Source organism: Dromaius novaehollandiae, chromosome 28 (assembly GCF_036370855.1).
Source record: "Dromaius novaehollandiae isolate bDroNov1 chromosome 28, bDroNov1.hap1, whole genome shotgun sequence".
Classification (NCBI taxonomy): Eukaryota; Metazoa; Chordata; class Aves; order Casuariiformes; family Dromaiidae; genus Dromaius; species Dromaius novaehollandiae.
This window is the reverse complement of record NC_088125.1, coordinates 5501785-5521396: the sequence shown is the minus strand read 5'-3', so window position 1 is coordinate 5521396 and position 19612 is coordinate 5501785. Positions and strand designations below refer to the sequence as shown.

The following is a 19612-nucleotide window of genomic DNA, read 5'->3' as shown; positions in this document are numbered from 1 at the left end:
GAGGCAAGGAAGGGTTCACCCCACATTCCCCGTAGGGGCCGTGGATCCCAGGCACCCAGGCTCTGCCTCCACCCTGCGGTACCCTGCCCAGAGCAACAGCAGGGGACGGGGCACAGCACAGGATACCACTGCCCGAGCCGGGGTGTTCAGGCCCCGAGGCTGGCATTGTGCTGACACAGCCCTGGGGATACTGTCCCCACCTCCCTCTGTCACTAACCTTTCCAAGCCCGGCTCATCACCCCACACACCTCCACAGGCACGCTCTGGTCCCAGTTTTATTAGCAACCCTCTCCCCCTAGAAAAGGGCAAGGCTTCCCCAGAGAGAGGGGACAGGGCTGGTGGGAGGAATGGTCCCTCCCCCATCTGGTGGGGGCTTGGTCTCCAAACCCAAACAACGAGAGCAGGACCGGGGTGGGCTGCCCCCCTCCCCGAGCTTTCCCCACCCCAGCGGGGAGAAGTGCCAGATCACAAAGGTGCTGGTGGGAGACCGAGGGGAGGGGGAGGCCCTAGGGTGTTTTTGATGCTCCCCTTGTCCCCAGGTAGTCCAGGCCTGAAGGGTTGGTGCTGAGAGACCCCACTCAGTGATCTCTGAAGCCAGGCATGGGGAAGGCACGCGCAAAGGTCTCCACGCGTTGGCGCAGGTCTGCCAAGCGGTGCTGGGTCTCAGCATCCTGCAGCAGGAAGGTCTTGAAGTCCTGGAGCTTGCCTGGTCGGGGGTGGGGGGGGTGGGGGTGAGAGCAGGTGAGAAAGCCAGGGGAGGACGTCACAGGTCCATCCCACCCCATCCCTGTCCCGGCTCCGTCCCCAGACGGGGTGGCAGGCTGGTGCAAGCCTGGGGGTGCAGCCCCAGCATCCCGATGGGAGAGGAGCCAGCTCACGCCTCCGCGCCGGGGAGGCCAGGGCCCCCGGCTCACTCACTGGTTTTGCTCTTGACGTCCAGAGCCAGCGCTATGCCCTCGTCGATGAAAGCAACCACCTTCTGGAAATCGCCCTCCTGGAAGCGGCGGGAAGTCAGCGCGGGGGCACCTGGGGACACAGACCCTGTCAGGGCTGGGGAGCTGCACTTGCAGCAGAGTCCAAACCCAACGTCCCAGGCCACATGGGGTCCCACACCCCCTCTCCGAGCCAGAAACCGGCTCCAAATTCCCACACGGAGCCCTCTGAGGTAGAGGTGAAACTGAGGGGGAATATCTCAAAGCAAGAGCCTGGAGAACCCTCCCCAGGGAAATGGCTGGACAGAGACGGGAAGACCCTGGCCAGAGCAGGGCCCTCACCCAGACGCAGCCCCCCCGGCGTGAGGGCGCTTTTGTCCCCAGGACACGTGTTCTTGTTGGCTGTTATGGAGACGAGCTCCAGAACTCGCTCAGCCCGCGCTCCATCAATGCCCTTGGGCCGCAGGTCCACCAGCACCAGGTGGTTGTCGGTCCCGCCTGGGGAGCAGCAAAAGGAAATGGGTCAGTGACACCCAGCCCCACGCAGACCCTCCAGCAACGTACCCTCTCCTCGCCGCCAACGCCTAGCCTCCAGCCTGGTTCGCGGTGCTCCTCCCCATGCCTTCCCCAACGCCAGCTCCCAAGCCCTCTTCTCCTGCCCCCTGCTTTCAGCCCTCCCCGCTCCAGCCCTAGCGGGTCACTCCTGCCAACGCTGTCCCCCTCCCACCCAACACACACATGCTCTTCCCACTGCTGGCTAGTGGACCGAGGCTAAGCTGTGTCACTCGAGACCAGTCACAGCCTTGCCCTCCTCATCCCCAAAAGCACCACGGAAGGAGGAATTACCTGATACCAGTGTGTACCCACACTGGAGCAGGGCCTGTGCCATGGCTTTGGCATTCTTCAGCACCTGCTGGCAGTACTGGCGGAAAGCAGGTGAACTGGCCTGGGGGGACAGACTATGTCAACAAGGGGAGCTGCGTTGCCCCCCCAGCCCTGAGCCCAGCGCCCCCCTACACGCACCTGCTTGAGGGCCACTGCCACAGCAGCAATGGCGTGGTTGTGTGGTCCCCCTTGCAGGGAGGGGAAAACAGCAAAGTTGATCCTGTCCTCCAGGTCATAGCGTGTCTCCTTGCCCGTCTTCTTGTCTACTGAGCGCACGCCCTTGCGATAGAAGATCAGTCCTGACCTGTTGGCAAAGTTCACAGGCCTGCTGAACCCCTACGGAGCCCGTAGCAGAGGACTTGGCCCCTCCAAGGACCAGTGACCTAGACAGCTACCAGCCCTCCTCTGGGAACCCCAGGGGCATTGTCCCTCCTGTCCCCGCTCTGGGTTGGGGTTCTGCCCCCTCAGCCAGTGCATGAAATAAAAGCACTGCTTCTGAACCCCCCCCATCCCTGCAACCCCCTTGCCTGCGAACCGGCACCGTCCCGCCTGGAGAGGGAGGCAGGACACATCCTCACCTGGCGCCACGCAGGGTCTTGTGGGTGGTGCTAGTGACCAAGTCAGCGTATTCGAAGGGCGAAGGAATGACCTTGGCTGCAACCAGTCCGCTGATGTGTGCCATGTCGGCCAGCAGGTACGCCTTCACCTCCTCGCACACCTGGGGGACCCGGGGCATCGGGGAGTCCCAAACGCTCCCTGTCCCTCCGCCCCGCAGCCAAGGACGGGGTGCGACCAGCCTCGCACCAGCCCCGAGCTCCCCGGCCTCCCGGGAGAGAACTGGGGGAGAGGCTCGCTCCCCCTCCCCACCTTCTTCATGCGCGCGTAGTCAATGAGGCGGGCGTATGCGCTGGTGCCGGCGATGAGGAGACGAGGACGAAAGAGCCGCGCAGTTTTCTCCAGCTGGTCGTAGTCGATCAGCCCTGTGGCTGGCTGTGAGGGACAGACAGACGTACATCAGAGCTGGCAGCTTGCTGGGGCATAGAAACCTCCCAGCCACCTGGCTCTGAGCACAGCGTGTTTGGGGCTCAACCACCGGCATCCCCCAGCATCCCGCGACGCAGGATACGGTTGGCACAAAGCAGGTGGGACAGAAGAGGGAGGAGATGGTGGAGCGGCAGCACCGGCCCTCAGGCACCCCAAAGGCCCTGCTGAGACAGGGGGTTCTGCCAGGAGATGCCCCCTTTCCCTTGGGAATTGGCCCCCCCTCCACTCACGTCAAGTTTGTAGGGCATTGACTCAAAGAAGATGGATGTGGCCGAGATCCTCTTGATGTCCGACATGTACCCGTGTGTGAGGCTGCGGAGGAGCAGAGGGATACGCGGGGTCAGACTGGGTGCTGGGAGCAGGGCCCACCCCCAAGGGCAGCAGCCCCCAGGCTGCCCCATCTGCGCACGCACTGGCCCCCGTCGGGCAGGTCCAGCCCCATGAGGCGGTCGTGGGGCTGCAGCAGGGCTGTGTAGGCAGCGAAGTTGGCCGGAGAGCCCGAGTAGGGCTGCACGTTCACTCCCCAGTGGGCCGGGTCCAGGTCGAACGCCTCCAGAGCCCGCTGCTCGCACAGCAACTCAATCTGGTCCACCACCTCAGCTCCCCCGTAGTACCTGGAAGAGAAAAGAGGTGGTGGGGCGCCCCGTGCCCGGGGAGCTCCGCAACCTCTCCCACGGCCCCGCAGGCAGCTGGGGTGGAGGGGGCAGCCCCCCCCCGAAGCAGACCTAGCATCCCGCAGCTCCCCTCCGTCTTTGGCGGAGCTGGGCCCAGGCTGCCAGAGGGTGCCAGTGCTGCCCTAGGACCCCGCCATCCTCATCCCCAGCCAGAGCCAGCCCCGCATCCCGCCCCCTCTGTTACCTCTTGCCAGGGTACCCCTCCGAGTACTTGTTGTTGAGGCAGGAGCCCAGGGCTTCCAGCGCCGCCCGGCTGCAGAAATTCTGGGGGAAAAGGGGGTGAGACAGGGCGCACGGAGCCCCCACGGGAGCAGGGCTGTCCCAAGCACTGTGGCCGTGCCCCACGCTCCCCACGTCCCACCTCAGAGGCAATGAGCTCCAGCCCCCGGCACTGCCGATCCTTCTCCTTCTGGACCAGGGCCCACATCTCGGGGTCGCTCTCCGCCAGGCTCTCCTGCCCCGTCCAGCCAGGCGTGCGTCCGGCAGCGGCGGCAGCGGCAGGGCCGTGCTGCGCCCGCAGGCTGCCAGCGCCCGTCGGGCCGCATCGCCTCAGGGCCTGCCCGGGAGAGGGGCGCTGGGCGGCTGCACCACCCCGCCGCCCCCAGGGCAGGGCCCGGGCGCCCCGGCCGCGGACACCGGGCGCCTCCCGGCCCCCGGGGCTGCTGGACGCTGCTCGTCCTGCCCGAGGCCTCCCGGGCAGCAGGGGCGGGGGGGGAGGCTCCGGGGTGGGGCACGGCGGGGCGGGGCCGCGAGGGCGGGGCTCGGGGGCGGGGCTCCGGGGGGCGGGGCTCAGGCGGGGGTGGGCCGGGCCGGCGCGGTGCAAGTGCGGCCGCCCCGTTGCATCATCCGCCGGGGGCGCGGCCGGGGCGGGTCCCCGGGGGGCGGGTCCCCGGGGGGCGGGTCCCCGGGGGGCGGGTCCCCGGGGGGCGGGTCCCCGGGGGGCGGGTCCCCGGGGGGCGGGTGCAAGAGCGGCCGCACCGTTGCATCATCCGCCGTGGGCCGGACGCGGGGGGTAGCAGCCATCAGTGCCGCCGCCAAAGGGACTTTGGGACGGGGCAAAGTCTGCGGGGGGGGCGTCGGGGGGGTGCACCCGGTGCAGGAGCCGCCCGGGCAGCGGGGACCGGCCCAGGCAGCGGGGACTGAGCCCGAGCAGCGGGGACCGAGCCCGGCCGGTACCCGGCACCGCCGCCTGGGCGGGAGCCCCCCCGGCGCGACGGGCCACGGGGCTGCCCGGCTCCCGCCCCGCTCCCGGCCCCGCTCCCGGCCGCGACTCACCCTGCCCAGGCGGAGCGGCCACATGGCGGTGCGAGCTCCGCGCAGCGCCGGCGGGTCCCGGCCCCGGCTACGGTCCCGGTCCCGGTCCCGCCCCCGCCCGGCCCCCCGACGCCGCGCGAGCGCTGCCGGGGGCGGGGCCGGGGCGGGGCGGCAGCGCGGGGCCCGCCGGGAAGCGGGAGGTCGCGCCCCGCCCTGATGCCCCGCGACCCGTGTACCTCCCCGGTGCCCCGCACCGCCGTCCGTCCATCCATTCCCGGCGCCCCGCACTCCCTGCATTCATGCCCGGCACCCCATCCCCGCACCCCATGAGTCTGCACCCCGTGAGTCTGCACTCCATCCATCCATCCATCCCCTGCACCAAATTCCCTGCACGCCAGCACCCCAGCCCCTGCATCTCTGCACCCACATCCCCAACACCCCAGCCCCTGCACCCCATCCAGCCATTCCCCTGCACCTTCATCCTCTGCGCCTCTGCACCCGCATCTGTCCATACCCTATACCCTGCACCCTGCACCCCATCCCCAGCACCCCCATCCATCCATTCCCTTCAGCCTTGCACCCCGGCACCCCATCCCCTGCAACCTTGCAGCCCCATCCGTCCCCTCCCCGCTGCCCACCTGCAGCCCACGGCCTGGCCTGCACCAGGCACTGCACAGCCCCCAGCCCTGCATGGCCCTGGGCAGGGGAATGGCACCCAGGACTGGGGACACTGTCAGGTGTCCGCCACCGCGGCGGCAGGAACCACTGGTGTCACCACGCTGGCTGTCACGGCCTATGGGATCAGCATGCTCCACAGCAAGCTTTCCAATTTTTTTTTATTTTTTTTTTAATTTTCCACTTTTTCATTTTGATTTTCTTAAAAAAATATGAAGAAGCCTCTGCCCAGAGCTGAGTGAGGGCAGGAGCTGGCGGGTGGTGGGCACAGCATGGAGGAATCTCCATAGGGCGCTGGGGGCTTAGTCTGGCGCCCCGAAGTCCACCCCTGGCCTGGGTTCTCCCGGCCAAGGAGGGACAAATGGGACCAGGGAAAGGCTCCAAAATACCTGGGACGGGTGCCCGCACAGGCATGATGGCCAGCATGCACATGTGTGGCCGCACACAGAAACACACAGGTACACGTGAGTGTGCACACGTGCATCCACACGTGCATGCACATGCACATCTCACACATCCGCACAAACAAGAAAAGCCCCCCCCCCCCTTCCCCCCGCTGCAGCTGGCTGCTCCCAGGCACGGTGGCACACTGGCGCTCGCTCCCCGTCACACACCGAAACCTGCCACCTGCCCTGTGCACCCTGTCGCCATCCCACCCTCCATCCCGCCACGGGGACCGTCAGCCGAAGTAGGGGTTGTCATGCTGGAAGTTGTAGTCGGGGCAGACCTTCTGGACCAGCTTGTAGTCGATGCTGAGGAAGGAGATGAAGATGCAGATGACCTTGAAGGGCTTGGCGCAGAGCCAGGCGGCATGGCTCTGCGTGTGCTCGGTGAAGCACACCTTGGAGGGGTCGTAGAGGCAGGGCTTGTTTTTGCGTGCCCGGTTGGTCTTCTCGTACTCCACGTGGCAGTTGAGGGCCTTGGGGCGGCCCTGGGGCAGGGTGCTCTGTGGGGGTGGTGGACGTGGGAGTGCGGCAGGCGCTGGCAGCAGCACCTCGAAGCCCACCGCCTTGGAGGGCGGCACGATGCTCACCGAGACGTTGCCCAGGCTGGAAGAGTTGTGGCGAAAGTAGACGCTGAAGGTGCCGTTGATGTGGTCCACGATCTTCCCCGTCACCAGCAGGCTGAACTTCAGCGTCTTGATGTTGAAGTAGAAGTCGCCCCAGCCGAAGATCTTCTTGGCACGGGCAGCCTTGAGCAGGGGCTTGTGCCGGGCCCGGGGGCTCGGCACCCCACCTGCCGTCTGGTTCCTCTGCCAGTCCCAGGGGCCACGCGCAGGGCTGGCAGGCTGCCCCGCGCCCCGCAGCAGCTCGCCCGGCACCAGCCGCCCGGGCTCTAGCGCGGGGGGCTTCAGGTTGCCGTAGGGCACGTCCTTGAGGAGGCCAGAGGTGCCCAGCTCCAGGTAGCCCAGGGTCTTGGTGAGGTGGCCCTGGGCACAGACCATCTGCATGGGGAAGAGGGCAGAGGCTACATGAGCATGTGCCCATCACCCTGGTGCTCAGCCTGTCCATCCCCACCCCCAGGCCCCCATGTCCTACCTGTGCCTGTGCTCCCTCCTGTGCCCATGTACCCCTCGCACCCACCGTGCAACCCCCCCCCCCCATGCCCATGCACGCCTCTCGGACCTGTACACTCCTGCATCTACACACTCCTCCTGCACTTATGCCCCGCCCCCCCCCCCACGCCTGTGCACGCCTCTTGGACTTGTGCACTCCTGCATCCACGTACCCCTTGTACCCACTGTGCAACCCTCCTGCACCTGCGCGCTCTTCTTGGAGGTGTGCACGCTTGCATCCGCACACCCCTCCAGCCTGCTGTGCCCCCCCTGCACCCCTATGCCTCTATCCGAGCCCTGGTTGCTTGCACGTCCCCGCTCAGCCCTCGTCCCTCGGGCCCTCCCCAGGCCCGTGCGTCAGAGCTGCCTCTCAGCATCGCCCCGTTCCAGGGACAGGAAGAGGCAGGAGACTGGGCAGGTCATTACCACCTGCCCCACCACAGCTTAGCCTTATTAAAATGCAGGGGCCGGGAGGGGGGGGTGCGTGGAGAGGCGAGGGAGAGGGGGAGGCAGGCGAGCCTTGTGCCGCCTGCCAGGGAAGCCTAATTGCATTACCCCGGGCCTCTGATCTGCTGCTGGAATTACAGGGCCCCCGCCGGGCTGCGCGGCGACAGCTCCTCCCGCCGCGATAATTGCACCGGGGGGGGGGGGGGTCACAGCCGCCCCTTGCACAGGGGCGCGCGCAGAGCGAGCGGGGCTCCCTTGCCCTGCCGGCGGGAGGGAGCCGGCGGCTCTTTCCCTCTCCCTCCCGCATCCAAACCCGACTGTCCCCGGCAGCTGCTCCGTCCAGCCCTGCCATCTCAGGCACCATGGGCGCACGGAGGAGGGCACCGGGGGTTGCGGGGGGGGGCTGTGCCCCCAGGGGGGATATGCTTCAGCACTGACTCCATCCTGGCAGAGCTGGAGGAGGAGCTGGGCACGGTTCCTGCCGTCCATTTCTGCAATGAGCGCGCCAGGCCTCGTGCCGCTGGGGCACAGGGCAGGTCTGCAGGGGCCGCGCACCCCGCAGAGGACAGAGCAGCACCGCAGGAGCCCGCCCGGCTGCGGGGCCCCGGTGCCTGCCCCGGGCAAGCTGGAGCCTCCCTGCGCTGATGCTGCCGATGCCGGGATCAGCCCGTAAACTGCTCTGACGCATGCACGGTCTTGCTGTGCTGGCCGGCTCGGGCACAGCCTGCCCCGGCACCCCGAGGCTCTGCCCCAGCTCGGCTTGTGCAGGGGGGCTGGGGCAGGGAAGAGATGAGTTTGCGAGGTCTCAGCCCAGCCCAAGCAGGCAGCGGGGGCTGGACTTGGGGTGCCGCAAGGCCACGGCGGAGCATCCCCGCAGCCCCCGCTCAGCGCCGGCTGCCCCCCGGCCCCCTCCCGCCGCTCTCTGAACACGGCTGCCGCATTCACCCTTATCTATATTTCAACGTAGCTTCAAAGACGGGCGCCTCTACAGCCAGCGAGCGAGAGGAAGATGGAGCGTGGCAGGACCAGGAGATGGAGCGATAACTGGGGGAGGGGGAGAGGGCCGTGGCCCCCAGCCCCGGCCCGCGGTAGGGTAGCACCTCCCTGGGCTCCCCTGTTGCTGCCGTTAAACCTACTGTACAGGTCCACCAGCCCCCCCCCCCCAAGCCCCCATGTGCCTCTGTGGGAGGCAATTCCCAAGGGGCGAGCCTGGGCAGGAGAGGGGGGTGCTCGCCGAGGGGATGGAGCAGCGTGGGGGCTGCTCTGGGGGGGGGGGGGGGCATGCGTGGGATGTGCTCCCAGACCCCACCAGCCTGGAGCAGCTGTTTGGAAGTTTCTCTGCCCTGCTCCTGCTTCCCATCTCCAGGCAGAGAGCCAGGATGCCTGGGGTCTTGCCTAGCAGTCCTGTGGGGCCCCCATGCCCTGCCCCTCCTGCCTCAGTTTCCCCTCACCACATGCCCCCCCCCCCTCCCGCCGTGATCTCCTGCTAGGGGGATGAAGGTGTGGGGGTGCGATGGGGATAGAAATGCAATGGGGCTGGTGATGCAATGGGAATGCAATGGGGCTGGTGATGCAATGGGGATGGGGAGGCAATTGGGATGGGGATGCAGTGGGGAACGGATAGGGATGGGGATGTGCTGAGAATGAGGAATGAGGAAGGGGATGTGATGGGGAAGTGATGGGGACAGGGATGTGATGGAGACAGGGAGGTGGCAGAGATGGAGATGTGATGGGGAACTGATGAAGACAGAGAAGCAATGAGGAAACGGATGCAATGGGGAACTGCTGAGCATGGGGATGCAATGAGGAAGCGGAAGATGGGAACAGGGAGGTGATCGGGATAGGGACGTGATGGGGAACTGATGGAGACAGGGAAGCAGTGGGGAAGGGGATGCGATGGGGACAGGGATGGGAGGGGGAGGGAGGCACTGGCACCAGCTCAGCACGTCACTGAGTGCTGGGACCAGGCCAGGGCCGTGGCCGCCTGCAGCCCCTCTGGCACCCTTGGTGAGGACAGCCCCAGCCCCGCAGGACAAAGCAGGCAGAGCAGCTCTGAGGCTGTGGCGAGGGGATGCTGCCAGGCAGGCACGTGGCAAGACTTCCCTGCCATTAAGTGGAGCCAAAGTCAGCCCCTCCTGCGCCCTGCCAGTGCCACAGGCATTCAGGGCAGATCTTGCTCACACCTCACTTTAAATGTTAATGTTCCTGCCTGCGAGTGGTCGGGGTGCAACGGGCACCTCTGTGCATGCAAACCCGTCAGACATGCTTTGTGGGCACATGTGCAGGGTCCTGGCACCTCCCAGCCCTGCACACATGTGCGCGGAGAGCCACTCTGTCCGTGCTCGCTCCTGCACATTACGCAAGGGCCATGCATGCCTCCAGCGTGTGCAGGGCTCTGCTGTGAGGCACCGTGTGTGTGTGTGTGTGTGTGTGTGTGTGTGTGTGTGTGCGCGCACACAAGTGTTACTGCGCCCACGCGTTACCCCATGAGGGTGCTTGTGCTATGTGCTTGTGCTGCTGTCATGCCCCCATGCACATCACCGCATAGGCATAGCCCTGTGCAGCATGCATGCACATCTGCCACAAGCATGCAGGCACTTATGCTATGCTGCAGGTGTGCAAGCGCAGCAGGGCAAGGGTGCAGGAAGGGCTGAGGATGGCTGCGGAGGGACCGGGAAGGCTCTCAGTGCCGGCATCAATTTGGCTTGTCAGGGCCAGCAGTGATGGCCGCTCACATCCCATTTGCTGGCAGGGCCAAGCGCCGTCAGCTGCTCCCCTGGGGCCAGGTCACCTTGGCGGAGGGAGGGAGCGGATCGACAGGGCTGCCTGGCAGTGGGGCACAGCGAGCTCCCGCAGCAGCTCCAGGAGAGCCACCTGAGGCAAAGGAGGAGCCGCTCTGACCCCTGTCCTGAGCCCACTGTCCTGCGCTGCCAAGCACCCGCGCTGCCGTGAGCATCCTCATCTCCCTGAGCACCCTCACCGCCCTGAGCATCCCTCCACCCTGAGCACCCTCACCTCCCGGAGTGCCCTTGCCTCCCTGTGCATCCTTGCCTCCCCGAGCATCCTCGCCGCCTTGAGCATCCTCGCTTCCCCGAGCCTCAGCACAGGGTGCTGGAGCAGGCACTGCTCCACAGATCCGGGCCTTCAGCTCTCCCCACAGGCACAGGGTGAAGCCAGTGTCCCCCCTGTCACCCCACTGCCTTCGTTAGTGCAAGGAGATTAATTGGAGGTGGTGAGCGACAGTCCCCGCGGGCCTGCTCCCCCCGGCACAGTACAGCCCGGGGCGGTGTGGCATTTCCAAAGGTTAGCAGCAAACAAGGTGCTTGTGACAGCTCCCATTTATCTCGCCGGCGCCGCGCGGGTGCTAATGCGGTGGCCAGCAGTGTGGCGCAGCAGTGGGCTCTGCCGGAGTGCGGGGAGGGACCCGAGCAGGCGCCCGCACGTGCTGCGATGTGCATGGTGCATCCCCGTGACTCCGCGTGCAGAGTGTGCACACATGAGCGTGCGCCTGCCGCTGTGCCACAGGTGTGCACTGAGACGTTGCCCTGCACCTCTGAGCATGCACCTGTGCCTGCAAGAGCACGGATGCGTGCACCAAATGCCCGAGTGCATGTGGGTGCCAAGCAGCGTGCAGCTGAGTGTGCACGAGTATCTCCGTGTCCATCAGAGCACGTCCGTGTGCACAAATGCGGAGTTACACATGCACAACTAATGTCTCTGCATGTGTCCTTACAAGTGTGCCTCTGCTTCTCAGGGTGCACGCACATATCCGTATGTGTGCACATTGGGATGCATGTGCACGTGAGGCTGCATGTGCACGTTGGGATGCATGTGCACGTCGGGATGCGTGCATTTGTGTGTCTCCGTGCACATCTGGCACCAAGGGCCCGTGTCCTCACGGCAGCGGCTGTGCCTGCGCCTCTCCCCAGCTACGAGCGCAGATGGGGATGATGAGTGGCAGGCTGCTAATGAAAGTCCCCAGGAGGCGAATCTGTGGTGACGGCTCCTTGGTGCCAGGGCAACGGCTTGACCTGCTGTTGGGGACACCTGGGCTGAGTCCAGGGATGCTGGCAGAGCCGGGGGCCACAGGCCGGCGGGGCAAGCCACGACCAGCCAGGAGCCTTGCCACTGCTGGGGGCCATGGGAAAGGAGGCTCTGCCCCCGCCGGCAAGACCCCAAGGTGCAGCGCCGAGCAGGGCACACGCCACACACAACCTGCTCTGGACAAATCCCTCCAAAGCCAGGCTGCTTTCTGCTGTCTCTGTGGACACGCACCGCGAGAGCCGTAAGTCTGCCTGCGCCCTCGCACGGGGCACAGGACGGCGCCACCAGCATCCCCGCGGCCCCCCCCCCCCCCCCCCCCGCCGCCACTGGACGTAAAGCCGCGTGGGGCCGGGCACTGAGCGCTCGCACGGGCCAGGAGGACCTCGCCTCCTGCAAACAGTTTTGCATTCACCCCCGAACAGACACCTCTCTCCGCACAGACGGGAAAAAATATGCAAATGCCGCGGCTTTATTAACGCGCTCGGCACGCGCCGGCTAATAAATATTTCATAGCCCGAGTAGGACTTCGTGTTTTTTTTTTTTTTTTTTTTCTTCTTCTTCTTCTTTCCTTGCTTTTGGTTCCTTTTCCCTGTCATTCGTTTCCTGCCTTTTCTTTTCTCAGCCGTTGTTTTATTTATTTATTATTTTTTAAGGGCTTTGCGGTGAAACAGGAGCTGGTGTGTGTTGGGGGGGGAGTGGGAAGTGTGCACCCCCCCAGCCTCCCCCCGCAGGTGGCAAAGAAAAGTGCTGTTAAGAGCAAAGGAAAAAATATAATAGAAGGGAGGAGCCGGCACAAGGCAAAGGATGGAGGGCTTGTGTGACTCATTGGGCTTGAGGAAGAAAAGAGCCTGAATGGGAAAATGAGGAGAAAAACGGAGCGGGAAGCGGGCGAGGGCGAGCGGGTGTGCGAGCGGGTGCATGAGCGGGTGTGTGAGCAGTGTGCACGGTGGAGCCAGCGAGGGTGTGGGGGTGAGCGAGGGAAGGGACAGCACACGCGGCCACAGCCGGGCTGGGAGGGACGGGGATCCCGCGCTCGGAGGGGGGACCCTCGCCTGGAGCGCTGCGGGGACCCGTGGGGATGGGGCCGACCGGGACATGTGCACGCGGGGACGCAGGCGCAGCTGGTGGAGGTGGGGGATCAGCCCCAGCTTGCTCCCGCGTGGCCAGCAAGGCCAGCCTGGATGGATGCCTGGGTCCCTCCGGCCCGGCCCCCGGCGCCCGGCCTCCCGTTCCCCGCGTCAGGGCGCCGGGCTGGTCTCGGTGCTGTCCTCCGGCAGCTCCGTGCCCCCCCCCCAAGCCCCCGAGCGCCAGCCCAGCACCGAGTGCCCGGGATCTGCCTGCCTGCCTCCCCCACCATGCCTCACCGTTTCGCTTTATTATTGCAATAAATGTAGCCATAAAAGTGGCAGGTATCGGCGTGTGAGGAGATCGCTTCTCCTGAGCTATGGAAATGTAATTTCGAGTGTGCCCGGGAAATTTTATAAGATCTTATCAGGCGGGATCATAAATTGCATTTCCAGCCCCCCCACCCCACCCCCACCCCACCGCCGCGTGCCCCTCTCTCTGAGCCAGGCCCGGCACCAAGGCCAGGGGCCGCCGGGGGGCAGCCCGTCCCCACGGCCTGTCCCGTCCCCACGGCCTGTGCCGCTGCGCGTGGGGTGGCTGCCCCAGCCCCCCCAGGTCCCGGCGGAGGGGCGCAGAGCGGCTCGGTGCCAGCAGGACCGCGGCTGTGACCCCCGGTGCCCGTGGGATGGGTCAGCGCTGCCGGGTCCCTGCGGCAGCACCAGGCCTGTCCCAGCAGCGGGGGGCGGGGGTGACCCCCCCCCGCTGCGTGCTGGGTGCCGCAGGCACTTTGCAGCCCACCGTTCCTGCAGGCTGGGTGCTCGGTTCCACAATGACTTTCCTTTTGCAACAGCGACCAGGGAAAAAGGCAGCAGCAGCCGGGGGGGGGTTCACGGGCAGAGGGACATGATTATTTCTTTAGTAGCAATCCAAGCGGCTGGAGAGGAAGCTTCATCTTTCCTGGGCCATTTACCTCCAGCGCCCGAGCGCGAAGGCTGAGCCAGGCAGCTCGGCACAGCGGCTGGTGCTGCACCAGCCAGCCCCCACCCCGGTACCCGGCACAACAGCGGTGGTTAAAAGCAGGAGGGGAAAAGCAATGAAACGGGCCCCAGATTCGCACTGCAGCAGCGCAGCAGTCATGCCAGGAGCGGGTCCGGCCAGGGCACCCAGGCGCCCGTCCCCGCCACTGCCCCCCCACGGACCCGTGGGACCGAGCCCCACCGTGCTCCTGGCTGCAGCCTTATTGCATCTCCCTGCGCAGGGTGCAAAGGGCACCTCAGGAAAGAGTTATTAAAAAAAGGGAAATGAGTCGCTTGGAAACCTTCTTTCGGCATAACAGCGTGTGTTTGTTTGGCGATAGATTAGCTCAGCCGTGCTGAGCACACAACAGCCGCTGCAAAGGCACCGGGCTGGGGAGACCCACAGGGGACGGGCGTGAAGAGAGACGCGCCCACCCTGGCAGCGCCACACCGGGAGGTGCCAGGCCTGGCCCGGGAGGGCTGTGGCACGGCACGGCCCCGTTCCCCTCCTTCGGCCCCGAAGCGGGCTGCATGGGCTGAGAGGGGAAACCAAGGCATGGAGCGGGGGCAACGGGGCCCCAGCCCCCCCAGCCCCGAGTGACGGATGAGGCCAGGATGCTGCGTGCCCGGTGCCAGCGGGCCAGCGGCCCCTGCGCGGGAACGGCGATGGGCTCGCACTGCCTCCCGGCTGCAGGTTAGCCAAGTTTGCCGGGTCTGAGCTGAGCTCCTGGCCGCAGTCCTGCCGTCTGAGGCGCAGGCAAGGAGCAGGAGAGTCACGCCGCCGGGAAGCGCTGGTCCTGGCAGCCCTAGGGCCCACCCCAGGCAAAAGCCCGAGCGGCAAGTACTCCTGCCCCCAGCCTGCTGCCCCGCTGTCCCCGTCCCTGCGCCTGCTACAGCGCCAGCGGCAGCCCACTCCCGCCACCGCCGCAGTCTGCACCAAGCTGGGATGCTGCGGCCGAGGGAGCGCGCTGGTGACCCCCCCCCCCCCCATCCCGGCCGTGGCCTGGCAGCAAGGTGCCCCCCCCATGCAGCGCTGCTGCCTCCCCACCGCTCCCCGAAATCACAGCGATGGTGATGGGGAAGGGGTGAGTCACCCAGTGAGCCGGGGGGAGACGCACGGAAGGAGCCAGCAGATGCAGTCAGCCTGACGCCGACGGCAGCGCTTGCATAGGCCCTGCCCTGCGCACCCCGAAAAGTGGTGAGGGGCCTCGCACTCACGTCTCCTCGGCAGGCACCCGCTGAAGCCTGAGATGTGGCTGCTTTGGGGACAAGCTGGGAGGAGGAAATGGGATATGCTTCCCTGGGCCAAAAAAGGGTTAAATTCTCCCCATTAATGGGAGCTGGGGGGGGGGGAGGATGGGGGGGGTGTCCTTGCACCTAAAGGGCTGGCAGCATCTGCCTGGCGCAGGGCCATCTGTCAGCCGGCAGCCCAGGAGATGCGCAGCAGCTCGCGGGTGACAGCAGGGGAACAGGGCGGCAGGGGGTGAGGCTCCCGGGGGGCTGGCACCCCCCCCCAGCCCTGCCACAGGAGGGATAGTCCTGGGAAGGGCAAACGTGGGAAGGGAGCAGCCTGCCAGCTACCAGCACCATTCCAGGTGCTTGGAAATACCCTGCTGCCCCCACTCCCTGCCCGCCGGGGACAGGGAAACTGAGGCACGGGGCCTGGGGGCGCACGTCCTCGAAAACACGGCACCAGGGCGAGAGGAGCAGCCCTGGGTGCCGTGGCTGCTGCCTGCATGGGAGCCGCAATGCCGGCGCCCGGCGCGGGCTCTGCCACTGGCCCCTCTCCCGGCAAGGCCAGGACACTGCTGCGGGAACGTCCTGGCGCCCCGTGCTGCAGGCTGCTCCCAGCGCCCCGGGCACCCTGGCCCCACGCCGAGCCTCCCCCCCCCCCCCCCCCCCGCCCGAGATCTAACTCCTAATGCACAAAAATAATGTGAATTGCCAATGCTCATAACTAATGTAATGCACCAGCACAGCACAGCGGCCCCGGGCCGGCTGGGCAGGAGGGCAGGGACGTCACCTGCAGGGAGCCCTGGCATCCCCGGGCCGGGCGCTGGCAGGAGGAAGCAGCCCTGGGGGGTGGGAGCTGGGGGGGGGGGGGCGCTGTGCACAGGCCCAGCAGGGACGGGCGCACGCCGGGCTGGGAGAGCTTGTCCACCCCAGCAGGGAGACGGACACCCGCTCGCACACACACAAACACCCAGCAGGGACAGTCGGCAAACGCACAGGCGCGGCGGGGGAGACCCCCGGGGGTCCGTGCTTCCCGCAGCAACACTCGCACATGAACAGGGGGCTCGTCCCTGCTCGCCGCCGCACCCCGCTGCCTGCCGGGCGCTCGCCCCGGGGCGGACGGGACGGGGCAGCAACCGGGGCCGGGGAAGGAGCGCGCCTGCCGCCGCCGCTGCTCCCGCCCCCGGACCGCAGGGAAAGTTTCTGCCCTGCTGGGACCGGGGGGGCAGGACCAGCCCCGTCGCCCGGGGCCGGCCCCAACCCCTGCAGAAACGGGGCTCTGTCCGCGGGGCAGAGCGCGGCGGGCTGGGGCACGGCGGCAGGCTGGGGCCCCCCCCGCCGCCTGCCCACGCCAGCGGCTGCAGGGGCCGGAGCACCACGCGGCCCCCCCGGCGCGGCTCCCCCCTTGCAGGCGGCGGGAGGGGGCCGGGGCAGCGCCCTGCTCCTGGTTTCATCAAAACAAAACCATTTGTCTTGAAGCCGCTCCAGCACCGACAGATGCTCTGCGTTAGCTGGACACGGGGAGGGGGTCACGCAGAGCTGCCCCCCATGCACACACGTACACACACACACACACACACACACACACATATATACACACACACATATATATATTTACATGCACGGGGATGGAGCGTGCCAGAGAAACAAGTTGCAACAGCCTTCGCCTGGGGGAGGGAGGGTTGTGCAAGGGGGGGTTCCCTGATGTGCATCCAATTCCCCAGGGGGAATTGACTCGTTTGATTTTATTCATGAAACACGGAAAGTAAAAATGGAGTGTCAGGAAATCAGATCCACTAGGTGATGAGCCTGGGCACCCCCGCCAGGGCCTGGGCGGACACGAGCCCCCCCCAATCACCGCCGGCGCCCGACGCAGCAGCGGCCCCCAAATCCTGCCGCCCTCGCGGGAGGGGCGCGAGGCCAGCGGCCTCGGCGCCATCCAACACCCCGGAGGGGGGCCGCCGCTGCCCCGGGGCCCGCTGCGAGGATCGGGGCGGGGGGGTTGCGCAGGACGTGCACCCCCCGTGACCTCCCGAGGATGCAGGTAAAGGGGCAAGGATGGGCAAAGCCCCGTCCCGTCCCCGGGGTAAATACCCCGTGCTCCAACTCCCCCGCTGCGGCGACACCCGGGAAGGTGTGTGTGGGGGGGGAACGGAGCCCCCACCGCGGGCGTGAAGACCCAGCTGGCGCTGGGGCTGAGCCCGCACCCACTCGGGACAGGAATGGGGCGTCGCTGGCGCGCGTGGCTTCAGCGCTCGCCCCCTCGGCAGAGCCGCGCCGGGTCCGTCCGCGGCTCCGCGCCCCCCGCGCTCCCTGCCCCGACGGCAGGGCTTGGGTGGGGGGGGGCGCCCACGCGTGCGCCCGGGGCGCGCCCACGCGCCGCTGCTCCACGCGCCCGCGCGGCTCCGTCTCGCGCGTCCCGCGCCCCCCCCGCAGCTGCCAGACGGCGGTTCGCGCGGGGGGGGGGGGGGGGGGGCAGCACGCACGGCCGCGCCCCCCGCCCCCAGCCCGGCCAACTTGGGGCGGCCGGACCCCCCCAATGCCTGCCCGTGCCCCCCCTGCTCCCTCCCCGCCGCCGCCGCGGACGCGACCCCTCTCCAGCCCGCACGAGCCCCCCGGCACTGCGCGACCCCCGGCCGCTGCCCCAGGACCCGCGCGGCTCCCCCTGGCATTGCGCGACCCTCCCCACGCCTGCGCGGCCCCCGCTCAAAGGCAGCACCTCCCCGCATTGCACGCCCCCCCCCCCGGGATTGCACGCTCCCCTCCCCGCAATGGCACCCCCCCCCCGGAATTGTACGACACTCCAAATAATAGCCCCCCCCCCCGATTGCACGCCCCCGCCCCCGCAATCTCAGGACCCCCCCCCGGAGATTGCACGACCCTCCCAGTAATTGCCCCCCACCCCGGGCCCCGGAATTGCCCCCCGGCCCAGCTGCGGCCCCAACTTCGGGCGCCCCGTACCTGCAGCAGCAGCCAGGGCCCGAGCAGGGGCAGGCGGCGGCGGAGCATCGCGGGGCTCCGCGGGCTCCCGGGATGGAGGGAGCGCGGCAGGGCGGGCGGAGGAGGGAGGCGGCGGCCAGGGGAGGCAGGAAGAAAGTTGGAGACTTGCTGGGGCCGGGCGGCGCCTCGGCGGCGCCTCGCCAATCCCGGCCCGCCGCCCCGGGCGGGGGCACCGGCGCGGGGGAGCCGGGGGGGGCACCGCGGGGCGCCGGGGGGGGGGGGGGCTACTGGGCGGGGGACCTGGGGGCACAACGGCGGGGGGGACCCAGGGGAAGGAGAGCAGCAGGGGCACCAAGGGGACCCGGGGGGGACCTGGGCGGGGAGCAACAGGGAGAGCAATAGAGGGGGAAATGGGGGGGGGGGGGCAGCGGGGGTAGCGGGGGGGATCAGTGGGGGGCCCTGGGAGGAGAGCACTGGGAGGCACGGGGGGGGGACGACTGGGGGTTCCTGGGAGGGGAGCAGTGGGGGGGGGGGAATGGGGGGCACCAAGAGGGGAGCACTGGGGGGGCACCGGGGGGTACCATGGGGGCAGCACCCCAGGCATCCTGCACCCAGCTAGACACCATCACCCCGAGGTGCCCCAGTCCTGCCCCGCTCCCTGGGGGGCAGCACCCCAGGGGGCCCCAGTCCCATCCATCTCTGTGGGGCTCCCTGCACCCAGGGAGGGGAGCACGTGCCCCACTGCTGCCCGCCCCCCATCTCCAGCACGCGGACACACTGTCTGTGCACTGCAGCGTGTGCAAGCAACCCAGCACGCACACGTGTGTGCACACACACACGCCCATGCGTGTGCCCTCGGAGGCGTCTGCCGGGGGTCCTCCTACCCCCGCGGCACTCAGCCGAGATCCCTCCCCAGCACCAGCACTTTATTATAATCACTGCTATCACTGTTACTGCTACTATTATTTTCTCCTCCTGCCCTGGGAGCTGCCGGCAGGGCTCGGGGCCGGAGGGGCCGGGCAGCAGTGCAGGAGCGTGTGGCAGCAGGATGAACACGCGGCAACAGGGAGAGAAGCACGGGAAAGGGCGAGGGAGAGGACCGAGGGGGAACGCCGATGGGCGCAGCGAGCCAGACGCCTGGCCCTGGCAGCCCCACATGCATCCCCACAGCAGCCCTATGTGCATCCCACATGCTCCCCATGGCAGGGGAGCCTGGCTGTGGAGGAAGGCTCCCCCCACCTCAAGCCTTGCGCTCGCTGCAATGGTTCTCGCACCCCGCAGCCTGCTCCCTCCTGTGCAGGAGAAAGGACCTAGGTGTTCGGGAGCCCCCCCCCCCCCAGCTGCAGCAAGGTCCCTGTGGGAGCCCTGGTGCCCCCCATGGCCCCAAGGGACATGGGGTGGGGGCGGGAGGGGATCCTGCACTGACAGCCCCAGATCCGGGTGGGCAGAGGCAAGGGGAAAGTGAGGCTTAAAAAATACAGGGAAGGAAAAAAAGAAGAGAAAAAGGGAGAGAGAGCGAAAAAGGGAGGGGAAAAAAAACTCCAGAGGAGATATAAGAAACCGATAAGTGAACAAAGAGACAGTATTGAAATAGATCTGAGGGCCAGGCCATACTGCAGCCCTTCAGCGGAGGGGCCTGGCGCACAGCCGTCCGCGGGAGCTGGGGGCGGCGGGTGCTGGAGCAGGTGCCGGCTGGAGGGGCCCCAGCGTCCCTGCGGGTGGGCAGCCTGGGCTGCTTGGCCGCGGGCTTCAGCAGCGCAGAGGCGCAGGGCTGCCCTCGTGCCGCGCAGCCCCGCTCGGTGCCTGCGCCTGCTGTGCTCCATCCATCACGCATCGATTGAGGCCGGG

General features: G+C 67.5%; 2 protein-coding genes across 3 annotated transcripts; both read right to left on the bottom strand.

The window, feature by feature from the left end:
* Nucleotides 1-262: 262 nt before the first annotated feature.
* Nucleotides 263-4966, bottom strand: SHMT2 (serine hydroxymethyltransferase 2). 2 transcript variants are annotated; one of them, XM_064498414.1, is made up of 12 exons: nt 4811-4966; nt 3897-4091; nt 3720-3799; nt 3275-3475; nt 3092-3173; nt 2685-2807; nt 2396-2535; nt 1956-2121; nt 1779-1878; nt 1275-1430; nt 919-1026; nt 263-706 (listed from the first exon to the last, which is right to left on the bottom strand). In XM_064498414.1, the coding sequence occupies exons 1-12, from the start codon at nt 4832-4834 to the stop codon at nt 579-581; spliced, it is 1503 nt and encodes a 500-aa protein (XP_064354484.1). In that variant the 5' UTR covers nt 4835-4966; the 3' UTR covers nt 263-578. The 2 variants fall into 2 exon arrangements, with proteins under 2 accessions (XP_064354484.1, XP_064354485.1); XM_064498415.1 differs by lacking the exon at nt 3897-4091 and having other exon boundaries at nt 4811-4960.
* Nucleotides 4967-5607: 641 nt separating this feature from the next.
* Nucleotides 5608-17921, bottom strand: NXPH4 (neurexophilin 4). The gene is made up of 2 exons (XM_064498488.1): nt 17786-17921; nt 5608-6908 (listed from the first exon to the last, which is right to left on the bottom strand). The coding sequence occupies exons 1-2, from the start codon at nt 17831-17833 to the stop codon at nt 6144-6146; spliced, it is 813 nt and encodes a 270-aa protein (XP_064354558.1). The 5' UTR covers nt 17834-17921; the 3' UTR covers nt 5608-6143.
* Nucleotides 17922-19612: the final 1691 nt, after the last annotated feature.

What these genes read in the sequence shown, in the direction of transcription:
- NXPH4 (XM_064498488.1), bottom strand. Translation starts at nt 17,833, where the DNA reads ATGCTCCGCCGCCGCCTGCCCCTGCTCGGGCCCTGGCTGCTGCTGCAG. An exon ending in GGCCCTGGCTGCTGCTGCAG is followed by an intron (nt 6,909 to 17,785) that starts GTACGGGGCGCC and finishes TTCCCCATGCAG; the next exon opens with ATGGTCTGTGCCCAGGGCCA.
- SHMT2 (XM_064498414.1), bottom strand. Translation starts at nt 4,834, where the DNA reads ATGTGGCCGCTCCGCCTGGGCAGG. An exon ending in TGGAGCTCATTGCCTCTGAG is followed by an intron (nt 3,800 to 3,896) that starts GTGGGACGTGGG and finishes CTTTTCCCCCAG; the next exon opens with AATTTCTGCAGCCGGGCGGC. An exon ending in GACCTGCCCGACGGGGGCCA is followed by an intron (nt 3,174 to 3,274) that starts GTGCGTGCGCAG and finishes GCTCCTCCGCAG; the next exon opens with CCTCACACACGGGTACATGT.